Genomic DNA, 23542 nt, shown 5'->3' with positions numbered 1-23542 from the left:
TGTAAAATTTACCAGCACTACGACTTTCCCAAAGCGGATCCTTTGTCTGCACCTCCCAGGGCAATTGAACCGATTCCAGAGACCGACCCAAAACACCGGAGGAGAGGGTGCCGGAACGGTCTTTTAGTGAGGCTTCGGATGCGCGCACACCACCCACCGCTTCTGAGTATATTACACGCTAATGTCCAGTCCCTAGTTTAAAGTCGACGAAATTAGGGCAAGAGTTGCTTTCCAAAGAGATATCCGGAATTGTAACATACTGTTTCACAGAGACATGGCTAGCTGGGGACATGTCGGAGTCTGTACAGCCAACAGGATTTTCAGTGCATTGCGCAGACAGGAACAAACGTCTATGGTAAGAAGATGGGCGGGGGTGTAGGTTTCATGATTAACAACTCATAGTGTAATTGTATCAACATACAAGAACTCTAGTCCTTTTGTTCACCTGACCTAGAATTCCTCACAATCAAGAGAACTCTCCTCGGTTATCTTCACAGCCGTGTATATCCCCCGCAAGCGGATACCAAGACGGCCATCAAGGAACTTCACTGGACTTTATGCAAACCATATATCCTGAGGCTGCATTTATTGTAGCTGGGGATTTTAACAAAGCTAATCTGAGAACAAGGCTACCTAAATTCTATCAGCGTATCGATTGCAGTACACGAGCGAGCAACACTCGACCACTGCTACTCTAACTTCCGCGATCCATGCAAGGCCCTCACCAGTCCACCTTCTAGCAAATCTGACCATGACTCCATCTTGGTTCCTCCCCTCCTATAGGCAGAAACTAAAACAGGACGTGCCCGTGCTTAGGTATATCCAACGCTGGTCTGACCAATTGGATTCCACACGTGGACTGGGATATGTTCCGGGTAGCCGAGTCTGTGAGCGAGTTAAGGACGTGTATAGGAGACGTTGTACCCACTGTGACTATTAAAACCTTCCCTAACCAGCAAACGTGGATTGATGGCAGCATTTCGCGCAAAAGTACGTACCACCGCATTTAATCATGGCAAGGCGACTGGAAACACGACTGAATACAAACAGTGTAGTTATTCCCTCCGTAAGGCAATCTAACAAGCAAAGCGTCAGTATAGAAACAAAGTGGAGTTGCAATTCAACAGCTCAAAACACGAGACGTATGTGGCAGGGTCTACAGACAATCACGGATTACAAAAAGAAAACCATCCTCCCCTCAATATCCTATGCACTGCTGTAGAGCTGAGCGGATTGGATAGGGAAACACGTGGTAGTTCCATATTGCTCTCAGATACGCCAGGTCAAATTGTTGCCATATGCTATTGCTTACTTTCCAATTCTTTCAGATCAAGTGCAAAGGGATTCAGGGTGCATTTCAGCTTTAGAGCGTCATGATCTGGTAGCTTGACATTGTAAAGGATTCAGACATGCTACATAAATCACCATCTGAATAGCTTTAGAGAAGACTATGCTGTGTTTTTGAACATGTAAACCTGTTTAGCTTTGTGAAATTGAGTTGCATCTTTTTCTGGATAACCTGCCTGAGGTACTGTAAACCATGTCACTCAAGTATCAGAAAATACCTTAATATATTTTCCCCACACTGAAATGGGTGTAACCAAATGTTCAGCATTGGCCAGAGGTAGTGTTAGAAAAAGGTTTTACTGTAAAATGTCATTTACTCATTCAACCAGTATTGTACAAAAAGCCATTTCAACAGAAGTCTAATGGTCAGAATACACTTCAGTTAACAGTATGCCACACTCAATATGCTCCCGTATGGTACACTGTTATGTATAGATTATATCTATTAAAACAGATGTTACGGAGACTGGTTTTATTAACATTTACAGTAGAAACATTACAATAACTTTCTGCATAACGAGTTCACAATCACTTTAATAGCAGGATTACAACAGAAGTCAAAGTAACAAAGAGTTACGATTTTACCTTAAGGCCCATCTATTAAATGACAACATTGTAAATGAACACAATTGAAACAGATTACAAGTTGGTCAATGTGTAACCACCAAATGGAGGGGTTCTATGAGCTCTGCCTAAAAAATAAAAATGGTACTTCCTAAATAGGAAAGCAATTAGTTGAGCCCAGGTCCAGTCAGCGTGATTGGCTCTCACACTTCATTGACTGTCACCTGTGAAAATGACAAACATCAATAGAATATTACTCCCTCTGAAAACAGTAAACATACATGGTCATCTAAATTTGTCAGTTAAGCTCATTTCACAAACTGAAGTATGGTTATAGAAAGGCTGTTATGGACTTACTCTCCGCACATGGGGAGCTGTATTCACTCACAGCTTCATCACCTGAGAACAGAAAAGAGGTCAGTTCCTTTCTAATGATAACTACTTCCCTGTCAATCATTAAACTCCCACTGCAGACATACTGGTGATGTCTTGTTTCCTTCCTCAAGGAACCGGAGTTATGTACGTAACCTTGATAGGTATGCCAGTGGCAAATATTTCAGAGAATGGGGTGGTTTGGAAACTGGTATTCCATTACAGAAAAAAAATATATCCTTTTCAGGACCCTGTCTTTCAAAGATTTGTAAAAATCCAAATAACTTCAGATATACATTGTAAAGGGTTTGAACATGCACCTGTGGAACGGTTGTTAATACACACAGACAGTAGGCAATTAAGGTCACAGTTATGACACTAAAGAGGCCTTTCTACCAACTCTGAAAAACACCAAGAGAAAGATGCCCAGGGTCCCTGCGTGAACGTGCCTTAGGCATGCTGCAAGGAGGCATGACTGCAGATGTGGCCAAGGCAATAAATTGCCATGTCTGTACTGTGAGACGCAGCGGCCAGCTGATAGTCCTCGCAGTGTAACACCTGTACAGGATGGCGGCAACAACTGCCCAAGTTACACCAGGAACGCACAACCCCTCCCATCAGTGCTCAGACTGTCCGCAATAGGCCTACAAGACCTCAGTCCAGCCTGTTGTAAGGCAGGTCCTCACCGGCAACAACGTCGCCTACGGGCGAAAACCACCGCAATTAAGTCCTAGACAACCAGGTGAGGTCCTTACTAATCAGTGACCTTAATTCAAGCAAACAATTACAAGGGAGGAGCATAAACTCCCACTCGGCCCTCTGGAACGAGTTTGACACAAGGTCTAATATGTAGTTGCGAGTGTTATTCTTTTTCTATTTGAGAATAGAGTACCAGTTTTTCCATAAACCCTTGGGGAGCACAATGTTTCTGCGCATGAAGTCACGTTTAAGGCTGCAGAATTACAGGAAACTTAAATACCCTGGTATTCCATAAATCCTGCAGTTGGGATTTTGGGAAAAGCACAGAATTTATTGAAAGTTCTTGGCAACCCTACACATGTCACTGTGTGTTAGATGGAATTCTTACTTGTCTGGTAGTAGTCATACACTTTCACCACAGCTGGTTTCAGATTCCTCACAGGCACATCCTCCTCTATGGCCAGGCTGTACGTCTTCGTTTCCTTCTGCTTGAGCTGTCAGAAAAGGAATAATGCAGTTCAATGTTATAGATTCACATAGTGTTACTGTATAAAACAGCCACTACAGTCTTACTTTGATGTTACTGTTCAAGTTAAATCCAGTGTGTAGATGCAAATGAGACCACATCCAACTAGGTTCTGTAACCGATAAAGACAGACCCGTTTAGATGCAACATTCATTATTCATGTTCCTACCCCATCTAGGTAGATGATGACATGTCCTTCCTCCAGGTCAACTCGTTTGACAGTGGGGTCATTTTTCAACTGGAAGAACAGAACACAGGATAAGATAGTGTCATAGACACTACAACTGATACGTTCAAAGGACAAAACGATAATACTTACAATTAGAACAGACGCCATTATCATTTTATACATTCATCCTCAAGGGGATTATACTTAGTGTCAGGAGTGTTCCCCAAACTGGTAAAACTCCTGGCCCTGAGGTTCTCTTATTGACTCACAGGCCTGAGGGAGGACTTGTCCAGGACAAAGCCGGAGAGAAGCTTGACATTGATGATCACCATGTTGGTCTCCTCTCGCCGACCATTGTACCTGTCAGTCACACAGTCAGATGAAGGATGGATATTATCTTAAAAAGGCGCAACTACGCAGAAGTCGCTCCGCCATTTCCTGATTGCTAAAATTCTACTAGTTAGCTTAATTTAAGTTGACAAAACAAGAAAATCATCAAAACCGCTTGGAAATCTTTTATTTTCTGCTGTTCAAAACCGCAAAAACTATACTTAATGGGAAGCATAAAAAGAGATCTAACACTTGCTGTCAATGAGGATGACAGATCTATAACTCATATTTCTGGGAATTTGGTCAGGTCGCCCAAAAAGTCATTTTTTTCAGCTGCTATTTCAAGGGTAAAAGGAATACCACTGTACCTGACATCCACAGACACTATCAGAGATTTCTTGGTGCCGTTACATTTCCCAAGCGTCTGTGTTGAGATGTTGAAAGCAGAGAAGTCAGGAGGAGGGGGAATATTGTAGTGCATGGCGATCTGAAAAGACAGACGATACTATTGAGATGCATGAAATCAAAACATACACATTTCAATGTATAGTAGCACACATGCATTACGACGAATGCTGAAATTCTAGGGTTGAAACGTTCGTTTTTGTGCAACAGTGTGCTCTACTGAACACAAACCAGACATGCAGTACTGAGAGGCAGCAAAGGGAAAAACGACTGGAGCCTGACCTGCACAAAGACGCAGCTCTTGCCCTGTGCCTTGATGTTGTAGTCCCCAGGGACCTCCCTCAGCTGCTCCTCCTGATAGAGCAGCCTGTTGTTCTGATTCACAGTAAACTCCATCTTCAGGCCTCCGGCCGAGCTCACACTGACTGTACTGGCGCCCTCTGGACTGAAGGTGGCAGCACCGTACTTGGCCAGGGCCTGCAGTGCTACCACTGTGTCCTGGTGACGGGGGAAGAGAGAAGTACTGTTGCTAAAACAAATCCTGATCGACTATAGCTTGGGTATGATGGAGAGAATCAATAAAATGAAGCACAACAAGTCAAAGAAATCCATGTGTTATGAAGTGATTGTAAGGCTTTAATACAATGTCCAATTTACTACATTTCATATACAAATAAGGATTTGGTGTGATCCATGTACTAACAGTAGGAGCGATTGGCAGATGAGTTGCTAGAGTGAATGTCCACCAGACCAATAAAGTACCTGTGTTGAGGCAAAGCCTCCGTAGGGGTTCTGCTGCTGGGCCAGCCAGCGGACGATGCCAGTGGAGTAGTCCAGCCCAAAGCCTGGCATGGTGGGACCGGAAAGCAGCGCCAGCAGCACATAGGATGTCATCTCCACCTCCAGAGAGTCCGTCTTTGTCCCAGAAGCCTCTGCTCTCTCCCAGTGACGATTGCCACCTGTGGTAATTGTCAGTTTCCCAGCAGTCAGACAGAACGGTAGAGACAGACATTTTCACCGAGAGACAAGACATACCCGAGGTAGCAGCTCTCTTGTCCAGGTGGGTGATGAGCTTGGCCCTCATGTCCTGGTTTTGGGCCAGGGTGAAGGTGTAGGACAGCAGGGCCATGGTGTAGGTGTTGTCCAGCTGGTCAGACACTGCTGCCTTCAGACACACCAGACTCTTCTCCACCATGGGGTCCTGACACACCCACATACAACAGCATTGTGTTTATTATGCACCAAACAGAGGAACACTGAAACTGGGAGGGATTATCTGGACCAATAAGAAACATGCACATTTTCAGTTGCAAAATGTTCATGGGTTTTCCATTGCGCTCCCTAATGAATACAACCCAGACCTTTAATACGGGTATGACTACCGAATAACGTTAGCAATATAAATAAATTGACTAGTGTATATACTGTGTACAGTGAGAGGATCTGCAGAGAAGAATTGGACAAAAACACATACATATAAAAATGGATTTTCTCCCATTCCTCTCAAGCTCTGTCAGGTTGGATGGGGAGTGTTGCTGCACAGCTATTTTCAGGTCTCTCCAGAGGCAAAACAGTCTCAGGTCTTCATCAAGGATCGCTGTACTTTGCCTTGATCCTGACTAGTCTCCCAGTCCCTGCTACTGAAAAACACCCCCACAGCATGCTGCCACCACCATGCTTTACTGTAGGGATGTTGCCAGGTTCCCTCCAGATGTGGCCCTTGACATTCAGGCAAAAGAGTTCAATCTTGGTTTCATCACACCAGAGAATCTTGTTTCTCATGGTCTGAGAGTCTTTAGGTGCCTTTTGGCAAACCCTAAGTGGGCTGTCATGTGCCTTTTACTGAGTGGCTTCCGTCTGGCACTCTACCATAAAGGCCTGATTGGTGGAGTGCTGCAGAGATGGTTGTCCTTCTGGAAGGTTCTCCCATCACCACAGGAACTACAGAACTCTGACTGACCGTAGGGTTCTTGGTCACCTCTGACCAAGGCCCTTCTCCCCCGATTGCTCAGTTTGGCTAGGCGGTCAGCTCTAGGAAGAGCGTTGGTGGTTCCAAACTTTATCCATTTAAGAATGATGGCGGCCACTGTTCTTGGGGACCTTCAATGCTGCAGAAATGTGTTTGTAGCCTTCCCCGGAGCTCAACGGACAATTCCTTCAACCTCATGGCTTGGTTTTTGCTCTGGCATGCACTGTCAACTGTGGGACCTTATATATACACACACACACAGGTCTGCGCCTTTCCAAATCAAGTCCAATCAATTGAATTTACCACAAGTGGACTCCAATTAAGTTGTATAAACACCTCAAGGATGATCAATGGAAACAGGATGCACCTGAGCTCAATTTCAAGCCTTATTGCAGAAGATCTGAATACTTAGGTAAATAAGGAATCTGTTTTTAGTTTCAAGACATTTGTAAACATTCCTAAAAACATGTTTTCGCTTTGTCATTATGGTGTGTAGATCGCTGAGGATTTTTAACATTTTATTAATCCATTTTAGAATAAGGCTGTAACGTAACAAAATGTGGAAAAAGTCAAGGGGTCTGAATAGTTTCCCAGAAGGAACTGTATATTGGGAAGTGGTTTATTAGAATACATGGCGAGGCGTTCTGTGGGTGATATGGTCTTATTTAGAATTGTGTTGTAGTTGGACGGCTAAGCAGAAATATCCACTAGAGCAGTTCATGTTTTGATAAAAATCACCAAATGTGACCTTGTTTATCAATAACATTTTAAAAATACTTGGATATGGAAAGAGCTGATAACTCACAGAAGTGTTGCCATCCAGCTCCAGCAGTGCAGCGGTGATGTAGGCAGTGAGCGACACTTCATCCCCGACCCCTCCCTATGACAACAAAGGATGCCAGTAAACGTCATCCAACACTCCAAGGTGTTACAGAGTTTCAAAGTCACACTGATATCAGGTAAAAACATTGGTGTTGAAAACAACATTCACATGATAATGGTGCACAAAGATAAAGAACAGGGGGGAAATAACTAAGAGTACTGTTTAGGAGATGCATAAAAGCTGTCGGGACTAGTCAGACTGAGGTCCCTTTAGGGAGGTGGTGTGTTCTCAGGACTGGCAAAAACATGCTTGGGATTCTTGTTGTGCTCAGTATGTGCTCCGTCGGGGCACACGTGGGGTCCTAAGGTCCGCCTGAACAGTACATTTTCCTACAAGTCAGTGCAATATGAGGTATGTAAAGTACTAAGTCTTTTGTTTGTTAGTTATCTAGGATTTTATGCAGACTCCACCATTGCACTCTAAATAGAACGGGAAACTTGCACCAGAACCTCCTGCTGAATCTCTGCCCTAAACGTTACCTTTGCACATTTGGTGGCAGCAGTAGGATACTCATCCTCTTATTACCCACTGAGCTCTGACTCCTTTACCTTCATGCCGTTATGGAAGAGTTTCCCCACTGACGCGATGCAGCCATCCGTCTGCTGGTGACTGGCCAACCAGGCCTTGGCCTGGGCAATGTGGGCGGGGTCCACAAAGATGTAGGGCTTGGCCCCTCCAAAGGACTTCATCACAAAGGAGGTGAGCCTGAGAGGACACAGGTCAGATGTCACTGGAGTTACACGGACTAGATGTGGTGAGCCTTGCCTAAACTACGGATCATAGACTCTAGATAACAGTAGCCATACTGTATGTGCTGAAGCCAACTATATTTGCCATAGCACATACTAGTATGGATTTGAGACCATCACATTCCTACCTTGATTACATACTGCAACCCCCTTTAAGCTAATGTCATTTTCATGACTTAAAAAAAGGTAAATTGAGGAATAATCTAAGAGAAGGCATTATGACTGTGTGGACTTCAATTGAACGGACCACGTGTTTCCAGACTCATCGCTCTTCCCAAAGGCACTGTAGGAGCCATCGTCATGCTTGTAGTTGAGCTCCCTCTGGTAGCCTGCAACACAAATGGCCAAATGAATAAAGACTCTCCTTCTAGGGACTTGTACTGTATGTGGAAGGTGACGTTAACTGGTTCAGCGCCAAATATATACAACAGGTTGTTGCTAGTCAGAGGTGAGATGAACACAGGATCAGACAGCACACTGTCAGACAGTGTTGATCTTTGCAGAGTCCTGTTCAATCACAGCTCATTATTTAAAAAGTACAAGGCTTACTGCAAATTCTCTTGTCATATCCCACTCTATGCATTAAGTTAAGCAATAGTCTTCAGAATAGATAGCGGTCTATTTCACCAGGGTTATGTCCAGTAGGGAGAATAACATATTTACTGAGTAAAACGGGGAGTGCAGGCTGTAACTAAACATGTCTGACAATAATTGCAACATGTTGTGCCTTACTGAACTGGACCCAGCTCACTCACCACTGTCTAGGAAGCCTGTGGCCCTGGTCTGGATCTCCATGGTGAGCTGCCTGGTGCTTTGCAGGTAGTTGAGGATGTAGATATTGGGAGCAAACAGCACCATGTTCTGCTCTCCACAGCCATAGGGCATCTGCAACAGGCTGTCCAGGTTCTTCATGGCCCGACCCATCAGGTCGCCTGGTGAACGAGACCAACCATTGGATATTCGACCAGCAGAGCCCCGTTTCTTACCTTAACCAATGCTTATCCTGATCCTCACCCATAACCTTAAGGCAATCATAGATCTGCAGGTGGAATATCCACATCCATATATAGAGGGATGAAAAATTCTTGCCTACATTTCATCTGCACCAAAATGGAAAACATATCCTGAAAACGTTATAAAACTTTTAAAAAATGAGTAGGTGTGAACTCAGCAAAACAGATGGATAATTCTCACCCAGTACTGAGAGGGACGCCTTGGCAGAGCCCTCCACAAACACCTCAGGCAGCTTCAGAGAGATGTCCTTCTCCACCGGGCCCTCTGGTGACGAGAGAGAGAGAGAGACTTGATAACCAATTAAAAAGTATCTGTCATCTAAACCAAAACAAATGCACTTCAACTTAATTATGACAAAGTATGACTGATAGACGTCAGTAGATTACCTGCAGGGCAGAGCAGAGCATTGTGGCTGACCGTCTCCTGGGTTCCCTCGGCCTGATAGAGGGAAAGTGAAACAGCACCAAAATACATTTTTAAAAAACAGTAATGACGACAACTCAAGTTAATTCTACCATAGAATTTATATGGTAACCACTTAAAGGTACATTTCACTCCAAAATCAAACATTTAAAACCTGAAACGTAGACCAATGTTAAGATAAGTCTACATCCCAGACCATCTGTTGTGTAGGTCCAGCTATACAGCTTAATCTAAAATGAATGTAAAAGATATGCACCAAGTAATTCTTTATTAAAAATATATATACACACGCTTTCAATTTATTAGGCATGGGCTGGAGTCTCAAGCCCAAATGCAGTTAAACACCAAACCATGTTGGTCTCCTCTCATCAAAATATAAATTCTCCTGTATTCACCCTTGACCTAGTGTTACTGAAAACCCAGATCTCTAATTAAATGTGGGAGAAAAACAGTGGACTTGCTATACAGGACAGACACTCACCTCTACCAGCAGTGTTTGCACAACGGTGTCAATGCGTCCTTTCTCTGGCACCGTGGCCACCTCGTTGCCGCAGAGGTCCTCAGTTTTCAACGCCTCGGCGCTCACTTTCACACTCACCTCCCCTATAGTTCAGTCCAGGGAAACATTAACATTCTAGTCTAGACCAGTCACCCATCAGCTTGCTCCCTTTTACCCACTCCACCTCCAGCCTCTCAGTCACTCATGTACCCTGGCTCAACTGTTCCCTCCTTTGTGCCATCCCTTGTTTCCCCTCTCCTCCTTGGTCCCTCCCTCCATTTCTCTGATAGGGGTTATCAGTGGCTGAGGTAGATCTTTGAGCATGTCATATTCGAGGAATTTGTGCATCAGATAAATCATTTCATTTACGGAAATTTCAGTCTAATGAGAGCTGTGTGAAGTCAACAACCCTGTCTTAATGCACTGCTTCCAAATCACTCCCTACCCTTCACTATTTGCATATTTGAAAGGTGTGGATGGGTATAAGCAGTGTAGTGGAGCTTCTACCATATTTCTAACACCTTACAGATCTGCAAGCAGCGAAGGGTTAGGGGGCAAGGGCCTAGGTGTAGGGAGTAAATGTGGAGTCTACTGCAAGAGCCTTGTGAGAGATTGACAGAGTACTGCATGGCTCACCTAAAGCAGTTGGGGTGAGGATCCACTTGAAGGTCCTGCTCTCTTCAGCACACAGACACAGGGTGTACTGGCAGCCTTCACATGGCCTGGCTGTGAACTGGTTCGACTCAGCTAGAGTCACCTTCACCTAGGAGAAACACATGGGTCAATTGCAACTCTTTACTAGATTTCTCAAAAACGTCACAGCGTCTAGATTGTTCCCCAAAGATTAGCAAAAATAAAAGCCATGGGTTTCTTTATATTTTCTACAATAGTGACAACTATGAAATAACCCAAAAAATTAAGTGTTCAAATATATTTTGATTCTTCAAAGTAACCACCCTTTGCACACTCTTGGCATTCGCTCAACCAGCTTCATGAGTAATGCTTTTCCAACAGTCTTGAAGGGTTCCCACATATGCTGAGCACTAGTTGGCTGCTTTTCCTTCACTCTGCGGTCCAACTCATCCCAATTGGGTTGAGGTCAGGTCATCTGATGCAGCACCATCACTCTCCTTCTTGGTCAAATAGCCCTTACACAGCCTGGAGGTGTGTTGAGTCATTGTCCGGTTGAAAAACTAATTATCATCCCACTAAGTGCAAACCAGATGGGATGGTGTATCGCTGCAGAATGCTGTGGTAGCCATGCTGGTTAAGTGTGCCTTCAATTCTAAATAAATCAGTGTCACCAGCAATGGTCTAATGCACATTGCTTGTTTTTCTTGGCCAAGTCTCTTCTTATTGGTGTCCTTTAGTAGTGGTTTCTTTGCAGCAATTCGACCATGAAGGCCTGATTCACGCAGTCTCCTCTGAACAGGTGATGTGTCTGTTACTTGAACTCTGAAGCTTTATTTGGCCTGCAATTCCTGAGGCTGATAACTAATACATCTTCTGCAGCAGAGGTAAGTCTGGGTCTTCCTTTCCTGTGGCGGTCCTCATGAGAGCCAGTTATCATAGTGCTTGATGGTTTTTGCAACTGCACACGGAAGAAACTTTCCAATGTCCTTGTTTTTGAAAGAGCGCATTTTGTCCATTAAAATATGGCAAATTGATCAGCAATACAGTATAGACATTGTTAATGACTATTGTAGCTGGAAACGGCTGATTTTTTTTACAGAATATCTACGTAAGCCCATTATCAGCAACCATCACTCCTGTGTTCCAATAGCACGTTGTGTTAGCTAATCCAAGTTTCATTTTAAAAGGCTAATTGAGCATTAGAAAACCCTTTTGCAATTATGTTAGCACAGCTGATAACTGTTGTGCTGATAAAACTGGCAATAAATCTGGCCTTCTTTAGAATCAGCATTTGTGGGTTTGATTACAGGCAGAAACAAAGAAACTGCCAAGAAACTGAAGATCTCATACAAACAAACGCAGTGTACTACTCCCTTCACAGAACAGCGCAAACTAGCTCTAACCAGAATAGAAAGGAGTGGGAGGCCCCGGTGCACAACTAAGCAAGAGTACAAGTACATTAGTGTGTCGAGTTTGAGAAATAGACACCTCACAAGTCCTCAACTGGCAGCTTAATTAAATAGAATCCGCAAAACACCAGTCTGGGATGCTGGCCTTCTAGGCAGAGGTGCAAAGAAAAAGCCATATCTCAGACTGGCCAATAAAAGACACTGGACAGAGGAACTCTGCCTAGAAGGCCAGCATCCCGGAGTCAATGCTGTTAAATTATCATCTGCCCCCCGACCATTTGCGCCAACACAAATTGGCCTGCAGCTGAATCTAGTTGCCTACCCAAATGAAGTGGGACTGGAGAGGTAAAGAAAGAGACAACACTGGGGGGGGGGACTTACCATGATACACTTGGAGAGGTAGTTGAACACTGTGGCCTTGAGTGTGAACACCTCCCCCCGGATGACAGAGTAGGGCAGCGTCAGGCTCACAAAGAAGGGTTGGAAGGCAGTGAGGCCAGTGTTGGGAGCCAGGCCAAAACCCACTGGGGAAGTACAGAACGCCCCTGCAGCCCACTTAGTGATGGTGTCTGGGACAGTCTTGTCAACATTCACTTTTCCTGTATGTCTGGTAGTGGTGAAAAGGGTGCAATAAAAACGAAATACATTAAAGCACATGATTTATGGTCAATTCAATAGCGGACTAGGTGATTTGTTTTTTTGTTTTTTTTTAAATCGACTCCTAGGACAAAGACATGCCTGTGGTTTCAGTATTGCCATATTAGTAGGCATTGTCAGCCCAGAACCCCATGGAAAGGGATGCAAGGTGGACTACAAATATGGCGTCTGTCACAATGCTTACCCCACAGGAACCAGGTCCCAGATCCAGGTCTCAGGGAAGTACGTGCGGACGGTCTCTTTAGGCTTGTCAGAGGCTCCAGGGGTTGGTGAGCTCTCCTCTTTAGGCATCATGTTCATGGGACGAACTGCAAATCGAAACAAATCCTTCATTAGGTTGAGACTAGAAAGGTTTATTCATTAGCATATCAAATCAAAGTTTATTCGTCACATACAGATTTGCAGGCGTAGCGAAATGCTGGCGTTACTAGCTCCAACAATACAAATAAAGGATTAAGAACAAACAATCCAAGTAGATAGAGTGGGAATATAAATGGTGTGTATAGACAGAATATAATTTGGAAAAGAAAAAAATATTAAGATGAGCCATGTCGAGAACACAGTATGATCATTCACAGTGAGTAAACAGTCTATAAACAGAATGTGGTGACCACCATTCGATGACTATACCTTCCATCATACCATTTTGTTTCATTGCAAAGTATGTGTTACAGTTGTAAGGTTTTTTCACGTCAGAGTTGGTCAGGATCTTGATTCCAACTTCCTAAAATGAAAAGTACAAGCAATAGAACAGCGTCAGCGTGTAAAGGTCATATCATACCTGGATTTCAGTTTTGGGTATTGGTTGAATCAATTTAAAAACACATCTTTTTACTGATTTCTGAAAACTCACTTCAGAGACAGCATTCAGTGTCTACTTTACAAAGATTCTTACATATACATTCTCCATATTCCAAACAGACAAACTTATTTGAGTCTCATACTTTAAAGATGCTGTAGACATCGTTTTTGTCGTTGCTGGGGCCAAACCAGAATGAGCGTTTCCCCCAATCAGGTACTACCAACTCCTCGACCGGTTTTGGTTCGGGTGGAAGGATCATCTCTTCAAATCTTGGAGGATATCCAAGGCATGGGTAGGGGTCTTCTACTCTGTAAGAATATCCAGACAACTTCTGAACAGGCAGCTGACTGAAGACCTGCGGAGAAGTAATATACCTCTAGTAATACTGACTTTAAAAGCCGCAGCATCTCGACAGTCAGAGCGTGGTCAGAGGTTATAGGGTCAGTGCATATAGACAATACTTGATCTGCACTCGAGTTAGTGGCACAACAGAACCAACAAAATAGTCCCACAAGTTAAAACTTCTAAACTTTAAGTATCAGACAGTGGTTAATACATGGTTAGAGGAAGCTGAAAGTGAGCCAAATCCCATCTTGAAAAACGTGGGTGCACAAAAATAATGCCAAAGGAGATGTGTGATCATGGTTAGGCTTCAGCTTAGTGTGGTGAGTCAATGGTTAGTAAGTGAATGTGATGGGCTGTGTCCTGTCCCAAATGGCACCCTATATAGTGCACTATTTTTGACCAGACCCCAATGAGGCCCTGGTTAAAAGTAGTGCACTACATAGGGAGCCATTTGGGACGCGGCCCATGGAGAACGTACAGAGTCCAGGCTGAGCTCCTGTTCAGGCTGCAGCAGCAGCACACTCTGGTCGATGGCCCTGAGAGAACACAGAGACCCTGGGTGGGCCTGGAGGCTCAGAGAGGTCTTCTCCCCTGGCAACTCCTGGAGGGACGAGAACTTCAGGGACACCTGGAGAGGAGAAAAGCGGGAGAAATCACAGAATACATGTCCAACGCATTGGTTCATTTCAAGTACAGAGCCCACAACATAATAATGCTAGTACTGTGTAGAGCAGGGGTGTCCAACAGGTCCATCACAAGCTACCAGTAGGTCGCAGCCCACCTAGGAGTAGCTCGCCAAACAATTCTGAAAGTACATGCAATTCTCACGTGTTCCACAGCAAACACCGTAAGTCTCAGCTACTATCTAAGCAACGCAACATTGACATCCCAGCCCCGGTTAGCCACTATTGGCATAAAAAGCCAAACCTAACAATGTCTGCCAATTCATACCATGAATATTACCCCAGTCGGTCTGTGCGGTGTGCATGTTTGACTATCACTCAGTGTGTAACCAGTTGATGTGATAACCATCTTGTGGGTTGGCAGAAATATTTCCCCCCCCAAAAACACAATTCAATTGTTAACTGCAAAGTAGGCTTACCTGGCAGAAGCATATCATGAGTAAGTGCATCTGTGGGGCTTGCGCCACAAAAGCCTCAGCTTAGATATTCAACACACTTTTTATGCTGAGGTCTACTAACAGCTCTGTCATTATGGAGCAGCCCAAACGGAGCCAGTGCTCTGAGGGTGACCACAACTGCTTACTATATCTAGTGACCAACCACTGACTCATCTACACCACCACTGAGCTCTGACCACATCTAGACAGAAACAGACCCAACGGATTTATGATGATCCAAAAGGTGCAGTTGAAGGATTTCATATCATAGTCTGATGCAAAGTCATTTTGGAAATTGATCGTAGTGCATGTAGCCCCGATATTACATTTTGACACATCACATAGCTGGCGAAAGACGCCTAGTTGCCTACCTTGTTTTTTAGGCAGAGTTGAATGGGGAAGTCTTGGCTATCTGCTACTGCCTCCCCATCAGGCAACACGGTGTACACCACCACCTGGGCAAAAGGGGTCAGCTCAGGCATCCGCCGCAGCGAGAGCATCAGTTCCCCTTGGTTAACTGAAATAAGAGATGGACATTAGCTCACCATAAGCCACCAATACGGACATAGCGTTCAGTGACTAGTCTGAAATATACTGTGCAGTAAGAGCTTGTTTTGAAGATGTAATCTGGATGATTGAATGTGACAGCTTTTTATCCCATTAGGCCTTTTCCAGGAGGAATGTTCTCTAATCAAGTGGTGTTCCTAAAATTCCAGCTAGCATTCGGGAGAATCCAAGACCACTTTATTTACCTTTTCTTTCTTTAATGATCACAGGAAGACGGCCGTGCTGCTGAATGCTGCCTCTAGATATAACCTGGGACATAAGAGACAGCCAGGTGGCAGCGTCAACATTAATAACCAGAGAAAAGTTCCTGGCCAAAACCTGGAGATCTGCTAGCAAATATAGTACTGTGCATCACCCATGATGAAATATTCAACTGGAAGTCAAGTACTGTATGGTTTTCCCAAGCCATTCTTAAAATATTTTCTGACAAAACACAATATGACAGTCAAATACTGAAGTAAAATATCCCAAATCTTGTGGTGGAATTGAAAGAAAAAAATAATTTGAGTGAAACATCCCTTTAACCTTACCAGATAGAAAAAGTCCAGGGTCGTCTGTCCCCTTTTCAGCTCCACCCCGTGGATGATGTAGCGAGCAAGAACAATACCGTCCTTCTCACAGGAGAACTTCCCTTCGCCCTGCATTATCTTCACAAAGCTCTTGCTCTTGGAATAAAATTTCCATGCGAAATGGTAAGCAGATGTATATAGAGGACTACGCACACCCTGTTCGTACAGATAATCCTCCATAACCTTTTGATAACGAGCCTGGTTCAAGAAACACAGAAAATGTATGAAAAATAAGAAGTTGTAGTAACCTTGGAGAATACACCAGGAGAAATGAATGATCTCACTCAGAACAAACTGAATATTCACAGTAAATAATACCATTAAATATTTAATAGAGGAAACCATGAGCGAGTGACCACTGACCGACAGAGAGACAGAATCAGAAGTCCATAGAGAAGTGTCTAGAGAGAAAGAAGCAATGCCCTTGCTGTCTGTGGTGAGAGTCCAGTTCTCAGATTGGCCACCGTTTTGTAGGAAGAGATACACAGGCTCATTGGGAACGGGAGTAGAGTCTGGACCGGTCACCTTGATCTGAAAACACAGGAGAGGATGACTGCAGACATCCAATATACTAAATGTACACTCCCATTGCATACAAGATATGAAAAGCATGCTTTAGATGCGCCAAATGATATGTTAACATTCAGCACAACTTCATTCAAAGACATTTCTCTGCAGTGTTAAAAAAAACATTTGTTAACAAGGTTGTCCTCACCTTCCCCTCATACGCAATTCCTGGTTTATATGCTTGGGGCACATCCTCAAAACTGACCGTTATGATGACATTGGTGAAGCTTGCCTTGCCACTACCTTTAAGGATGACCCCTGGAGAGAACACAGGCAATGGTCAGAGGTTAACAGTTCAGCATGTAAACACCTCTACGTTCAAGATAAGGTTCTCCTACCCGTTCCATATTCCTCCATCTCAGTCTCCACTTCGAAGTCCCCAAAAGATTCACGTAGACGGAACCGGGTCAAGTCGAGCATTTGGGTTGCACAACCAGTTTTGTCAGTCTAGGGTGAATGAGTACAGTTGTAGGGCAGCTTAGCTCAGCTACAAAAACCTCAACAGTGAGTGTTCTTCGTCAAAGAATTTGGCGTAACAATAAAAAAAAACACTTACTTTGATAACATACACCTCGCAGATATTACTAGAATCATATAACCAGTGATATTGAACGGCAATTCTGCAAACCGTCGCAGTGACAGACCCCATCACTGGTTTTCCATAAGTGTATCTAGAAATAAAGTCACCAGAAGACAATTAACTGTTCCAAAATAGTACAAACAGCTTTGAACATGAGCAAGTATCTATAAAGTACAGTCTATGCAATACACAAACGAAGGCTTAATTCTCTGTCCATAAAGTTTCCCAGTTTACATCTTATGCACTTACTTGCCACAAACTCTCAGCGTTGCTCGTTTGTCCAGAATAGTGATTGTTTGGGGTAGATAGACTTTGACCTCATATTTGGGTAAAACTGTAAAAAATGCATATCAATATTATTTCCTCATTGTCTGTTGAACTACACCATGTAAAAACAATATAGTCAGGTAGATTTTCTCACCATATTCTTTGACGTCAAAGTTTTGGGAGGTTTGCTCTCCCTTCTCATTCCATGCAGTGATGATGTAACTTCCTTGCGTTGCCTCTGCGGACATGGGGTGGGACAGGTCCAGAATTCCACTCACTGTTGACTGGTTCAACCACTGAGCAATGCGGTTGGAGTTTGGGTCCTGTATACAGATTCATAATAGGTTGAAGGTAGGTATTTTTGTTATAGAGACAGGCATTGTATAAATTCATGCCACAGAACATATTGGCAGGTAATATTTTTGAAGGGAGATCATGTCATTATTATATACAGCTTTGGTTTTTAGTTGCAATGGATTTGAATGAGTCTCACCTGAAGCTCCACTGTTAGATACTAGAAAAGAGAAACAAAATATTCAGCATTTGGCCAAAAAAAAACATTTTCAAACTTTATTATTTCCCAAAATTGTTTACAGTAGGCCTAGTGTCAAAATTGTTTTAAAATATTCATTTCACCACTTCCCAAAACAGTTTCTACAGTACAGAGCAAATTAACTCTGACCACGTTTGCCGAGCCAGCTACACAGTCTGTCTGTCTCACCCAGACAACACTGAAAGAGTAACTTACCATCTGATTGAATGACAAGAAACTGGCATCCAGCGAGACGATTCGGAACTTGACTGGAAAAGCGGTAGAAACATTTGTCTACACAGTATTTCCATCCTCCATTTCAGTAATGACCTTTCATCAAGCTTATGGCCTCACAAATATACTGTAAAGTATGCATAAACATTCCAGTGTTCATCAAAGATGATATCTAACTACCTGTCTGTCCAGGTTTGTAGACTGGTTTGTCTGTCTGGAAAATGGTGAGGAATCTTTTAGGCTTGATAAGGATCTTGGTCATTTTACTCATCTCGTCCGTCCTCCCCTTGATACTGACATTGACAGTGGCCACACTGTCAGCCGTCACTGGGGGTACCTACAATATGAAGAACGGAAGCTTGTTAGACTTTCTACAATCCTCTAGCTCCTAACCAAAGTACAGCTCTCTGACTGAGTAGCTTGAGAACATAGGGCTTTTTGTTAAGTGGTAGATAGCGAAGTATGATTAATAGAACTGCTATTGCCTTTCATAGGTTGGATCATTTTCCATACAACACCCAGCCTGTAATCCAAGTTGAATTCCACAAAACATGATTGACTACTCAGAATAAAACAATGAAGTGTTGAATGAATGTGCATAGCTAGCTTGAGTCTACAGTAGAGGATGACCAGTACTAGTTTCCATAGTATTATAGAAGATCCTGATCTATAGCGCATCACATCGTTGTGGAACTTTACAGTTAGAAATGTCATACATAGAGCTGGCTTGATACTCTACATGTCAGAGAGGCATGTTGGTTCTACATGAAATATTTATATCAGAGCGTTCCACAACGTCGTAGCCTGCTGAACGCAGCACAGTTGCAGCTGACCTGGAAGGAGATGCAGTGATAGAAGTCCTGTGTTACGTCTTCCTCCAGTAGAATGGTGCTGCTGCCACCCTCCATCTCCAGCGACACCTTCAACGACAGAGGCTCTTTGGCTTGGTGGACCTGAGCACAAAGTTTCTCTGTGGTCCCTCCTACCAGCTCCGAGCTGACTGTCACCAGGTAAATCCTAAAAGGGAAAGAGTCAGCATGAATGCAGCTGTGGTAATAATACTTAAGTGGCAGTGTACTCAAACAGCTCTTTAGTTCCTTTGTAGCCTACTGATTTTTTAAAGTTGGGGACAAAGTGACCTTAATTGTCTCTGGCTATGTGTCCCACTCAGAGTCCAATTGATTCTGTTTTGGAGAGTGTAGGAATGGATACCAATGAGTGGTTTTGATGGACTGTCAACCATGTCTTGGGGATGATTAAGCAGAGGGAAATTTAAGGAAATCAGACCAATAGGGGGAAGTGTTTCAACATCACAGATGTGCATTCGTATTCAGACCCCTTGACTTTGTCCACATTTCTTTACGTTGGACTTACTCTAAAATGGCTTAAATAAAATGTTTTCCCTCAATCTAATTGAATTTACCACAGGTAGTAGACTCCAATCAAGTTGTAGAAACAACTCAAGGATGATCAATGGAAACAGGATGCACTGAGTCATTTATTAATTTATTTAACTAGGCAAGTCAGTTAAGAACAAATTCTTGTTTACAATGACGGCCTACCGGGGAACAGTTTAGTGGCCCAGCCAGAGCCCTGACTTGAACCCGATCGATGATCAGAGGAGAGACCTGAAAATAGCTGTGAAGAGATGCTCCCCATCCAACCTGAAAGAGCTTGAGGGGATCTGCAGAGAATGGGAGAAACTCCCCAAATACAGGTGTGCCAAGATTGTAGCGTCATACCCAAGAAGACACGAGGCTGTAATCACTGCCAAAGGTGCTTCAACAAAGTACTGAGTCTGAATACTTACAGTTGAAGTCAGAAGATTATACACCTTAGACAAATACTTTTAAACTCAGTTTCACAATTCCTGACATTTAATCCTAGTAAAAAGTCCCCGTCTTAGGTCAGTTAAGATCACCACTTTATTTTAAGAGAACGTGAAAGGTCAGAATAATAGTAGAGAGAAAGATTTATTTCAGCTTTTATTTCTTTCATCACATTCCCAGTGGATCAGAAGTTTACGTCCACTCAATTAGTATTTGGTAGCACTGCCTTCAAATTGTTTAACTTGGGCCAAACAAGCTTCCCACAATAAGTTGGGTGAATTTTGGCCCATTCCTCCTGACAGAGGCTGGTGTAACTGAGTCAGGTTTGTAGGCCTCCTTGCTCGCACATGCCTTTTCCAGCTACGCTGACACATTTTCTATAGGATTGAGGTCAGAGCTTTGTGATGGCCACTCCAATACCTTGACTTTGTTGTCCTTAAGCCATTTTGCCACAACCTCCAATTGACTCAAATTATGTCAATTAGCCTATCAGAAGCATCTAAAGCCATGACATCATTTTCTGGAATTTTCCAACCTGTTTAAAGGCACAGTCAACTAAGTGTATGTAAACATCTGACCCACAGGAATTGTGATTTAAAAGTGAAATAATGTCTGTAAACAATTGTTGGAAAAATGACTTGTGTCATGCACAAAGTAGATGTCCTAACCAACTTGCCAAAACTATAGTTTATTAACAAGAAATATGTAGAGTGGTTGAAAAACCAAGTCAATGACTAAAGTTCAACTGTATGTAACATGTGAGCGTTCTCTTTTTAATACACTTGCAAACATTAAAAATAAAATATAAAAACAGGTTTTGCTGTGTCATTATGGGGTACTGTCTAGCTTGATATTTTTTGTATTAAATCCATTTTAGAATAAGGCTGTAACTTAACATGTGTTAAAAGTCAAGGGGTCTGAATACTTTCCAAATGCACTGTATAACAGCTATCACAAGTAGGATTTTTCAACCCAAAAATCTATAGTTCTATTTGCCAGCATGTCTCATAACAAATGAAAAGCCTCACATGCAGAGATAGAGATACTGCATGTATAACAGTGATGTCCTGTGGCCTTAACAATCTATTTTTGTATTATTAACAAATAGAGACAATTGCAAGCGTCTATTCAGTTATCAGTGCAGTGAACATATGAAATATGTTATAATTATATTGTTCAGGTGGGCTATTCTACACCTGCATAGCGTGCAGAATTCGGGGTATAATTCATTCCTACATTTGAAGTCTGTTGCATCCAGCCAGACATGTAAATACAAATAGCTGATTGTGTGTTTAATCTACTGCTTTCTACATCAAATGTTTTGTAGCGTACTTACGATTTGAAGGTGCGCGATGTCGCGGTTTGTATAATCACTGATGTGCTCAATACAAAGAAAAGTAAGTTGAGAGCCATGGCCATAGCTTCGGTACACAGCCGGTCTTCCTCCGCACTTGGAAATGCTCCCTTCTCTTCCTCGTCCAGGGAGATTGTCAGGAAAAGTTGCACAAACGGTGCTATATATACCCAAATGCACCCTCCTGTGTCACACCCTTCCAAATTGTTTGGAACACTGCAGCCACCTCCCGTTTCCTCCCAACTCCCGCTGAAGTCCTCAACTAGTCACAGCCCCCGACCAATGGGATGGTCAGAATGATGATGAAATCACCTCAGGCTATTTTGGCGGGAACACCTGAGAGAAGAACCTATGTAGCCTGGCTAACCTGTCGATTTAGTCCACCTGTCAATTTAGCCATTATTCATGTAAAAAGCCACCATAGCCTACAGCTTTCTGCTTTGACTGAACAATGCAACATATTAGCTCACCAATAGCATATTTATTTCCCATTGTGTCAGCACTATGTTAATATCAGCAGCCAAATATTGTCATCTAATCTAACAGTAAACCTAGTGGATTAATATACAACAAGAGTAATTTGAAACAATGGCAATTGTATGCTCCAATGCAGGGGGATTGGGCCTCTTGCTATTCTCAGTGGTGTAAAGTACTTAAGTAATACTCTCAAGTATTTTTTACTTAGTTGTTTTTTGGGTATCTGTACTTTACTTTACTCTTGATATATTTTTGACAACTTGTACTTTTACTTCACTACATTCCTAAGGAAAATTATGTACTTTTACTCCATACATTTTCCCTGACACCCAAAAGTACAGCTTACAGTTTGAATGCTTAGCAGGACAGGAAAATTGTCTAATTCACACACTTATCAAGAGAAGATCCCTGTTCATCCCATACTGCCTCTGATATGGCGGACACACTAAACGCATGCTTCGTTTGTAAATGATGTCCGTAAATTAAAAAAACAAGAAAATTATGCTGTCTGGTTTGCTTTATATAAGGAATTTGAAATCATTTATACTTGTACTTTTGCTTTTGATACTTAAGTATATTTTAGCAATTACATTTACTTTTAATAGTTATGTATATTTCAAACCAAATACATTTAACCTTTTACTCGAGTAGCATTTTACTGAGTGACTTTTTCTTTACTATTCATTTTCTATTAAGATATCTTTACTTTGACTCAAGTATGACAACTAGGTACTTTTTCCACCACTGGTTATTCTAAACATGTGATTCTGGGTGCTGAAATTAGCCACATGTCAATGTGAACAGTCGTTATGCCATTATAATGTGGATATCAGGCCCCATGTTGACCCAGGAATGAAGAGGATTAAGTTAATAATGTGAATATCATGGAGAGAGTTTTCCATAGGCCAACCATGGCTGATATAAATAATATGAAGATAGTGAAACTAAAAAAATGACATTTCCTAAAGAAAATATGTATGCTTGCTAGTCTTGAAGTGTTATGATTTAATTTAGTTTACTAGGATCCCCATTAGCTGCTGCACATGCAGTAGCCACTCTTACTGGGATCCACATAAAATACAGTCACATCTGAAATGTATTAGCACCCTTGATAAAGATGAGCAAAAAAAGACTATAAAAAAAATAATAAACACTGAGCTATAATGTATGCTCAATTTTTTTTCTGAGACAAATATTTACTTGAACAGGTATTGTTTTTTAAATCTCAAAAAGATAGGTGTGGCCAGTCCTTGCTCTGTGTATGGATGCAGAGAAGTTCTCAACTAGTCGCTGCCTTCTGACCAATGTGACGGTCAGAATGACGACCAAAATAGCACAGGCAATTTTTTTTACACAGTTTGGCGGTAACACTTGAGAGAAGAAATACCTGTTTAGCCTGGCTAACCTGTTGATTTAGCCCACCTGTCGATTTAGACATTAGCCATGAAAAAGCCACGATAGCCTACTGCTATGTGCTTGGATGGATAAAATGCAACATATTAGCTCACCAATAGCATATTTATTTCCCATTGTGTGAGCAGGAAATATCCTTTTCTAGTGTCACTATCTTCATATTATTTATATCAGCCATGGTTGACCTATGCAAAACTCTCTCCATTATATCCACATTAGTGACTATCAACAGCCAAAT

The 23542-nt window shown here is 42.6% G+C and overlaps 1 protein-coding gene across 2 annotated transcripts; it reads right to left on the bottom strand.

Moving 5' to 3' along the window:
• Nucleotides 1–1625: 1625 nt before the first annotated feature.
• Nucleotides 1626–21642, bottom strand: LOC145858079 (alpha-2-macroglobulin-like). 2 transcript variants are annotated; one of them, XM_082956265.1, is made up of 36 exons: nucleotides 21397–21642; nucleotides 19065–19248; nucleotides 18412–18568; nucleotides 18214–18266; nucleotides 17959–17979; nucleotides 17620–17788; nucleotides 17448–17532; nucleotides 17175–17289; nucleotides 16957–17065; nucleotides 16767–16876; nucleotides 16415–16582; nucleotides 16013–16249; nucleotides 15668–15731; nucleotides 15287–15432; nucleotides 14274–14423; nucleotides 13593–13805; nucleotides 13279–13372; nucleotides 12833–12956; nucleotides 12373–12598; nucleotides 10586–10712; nucleotides 9932–10053; nucleotides 9414–9465; nucleotides 9208–9291; nucleotides 8769–8945; nucleotides 8261–8342; nucleotides 7813–7969; nucleotides 7187–7261; nucleotides 5448–5613; nucleotides 5175–5371; nucleotides 4695–4910; nucleotides 4376–4494; nucleotides 3947–4037; nucleotides 3678–3746; nucleotides 3371–3476; nucleotides 2269–2310; nucleotides 1626–2135 (listed from the first exon to the last, which is right to left on the bottom strand). In XM_082956265.1, the coding sequence occupies exons 1-36, from the start codon at nucleotides 21477–21479 to the stop codon at nucleotides 2122–2124; spliced, it is 4404 nt and encodes a 1467-aa protein (XP_082812391.1). In that variant the 5' UTR covers nucleotides 21480–21642; the 3' UTR covers nucleotides 1626–2121. The 2 variants fall into 2 exon arrangements, with proteins under 2 accessions (XP_082812391.1, XP_082812392.1); XM_082956266.1 differs by having other exon boundaries at nucleotides 13291–13372; nucleotides 21397–21641.
• Nucleotides 21643–23542: the final 1900 nt, after the last annotated feature.

The sequence above is a fragment of the Salmo salar genome, chromosome 09 (genome assembly GCF_965601325.2).
Source record: "Salmo salar chromosome 09, fSalSal1, whole genome shotgun sequence".
In the NCBI taxonomy this organism is placed as follows: Eukaryota; Metazoa; Chordata; class Actinopteri; order Salmoniformes; family Salmonidae; genus Salmo; species Salmo salar.
Note: the sequence above shows the minus strand (reverse complement) of the source record. Positions and strands in the feature narration are given on the sequence as shown.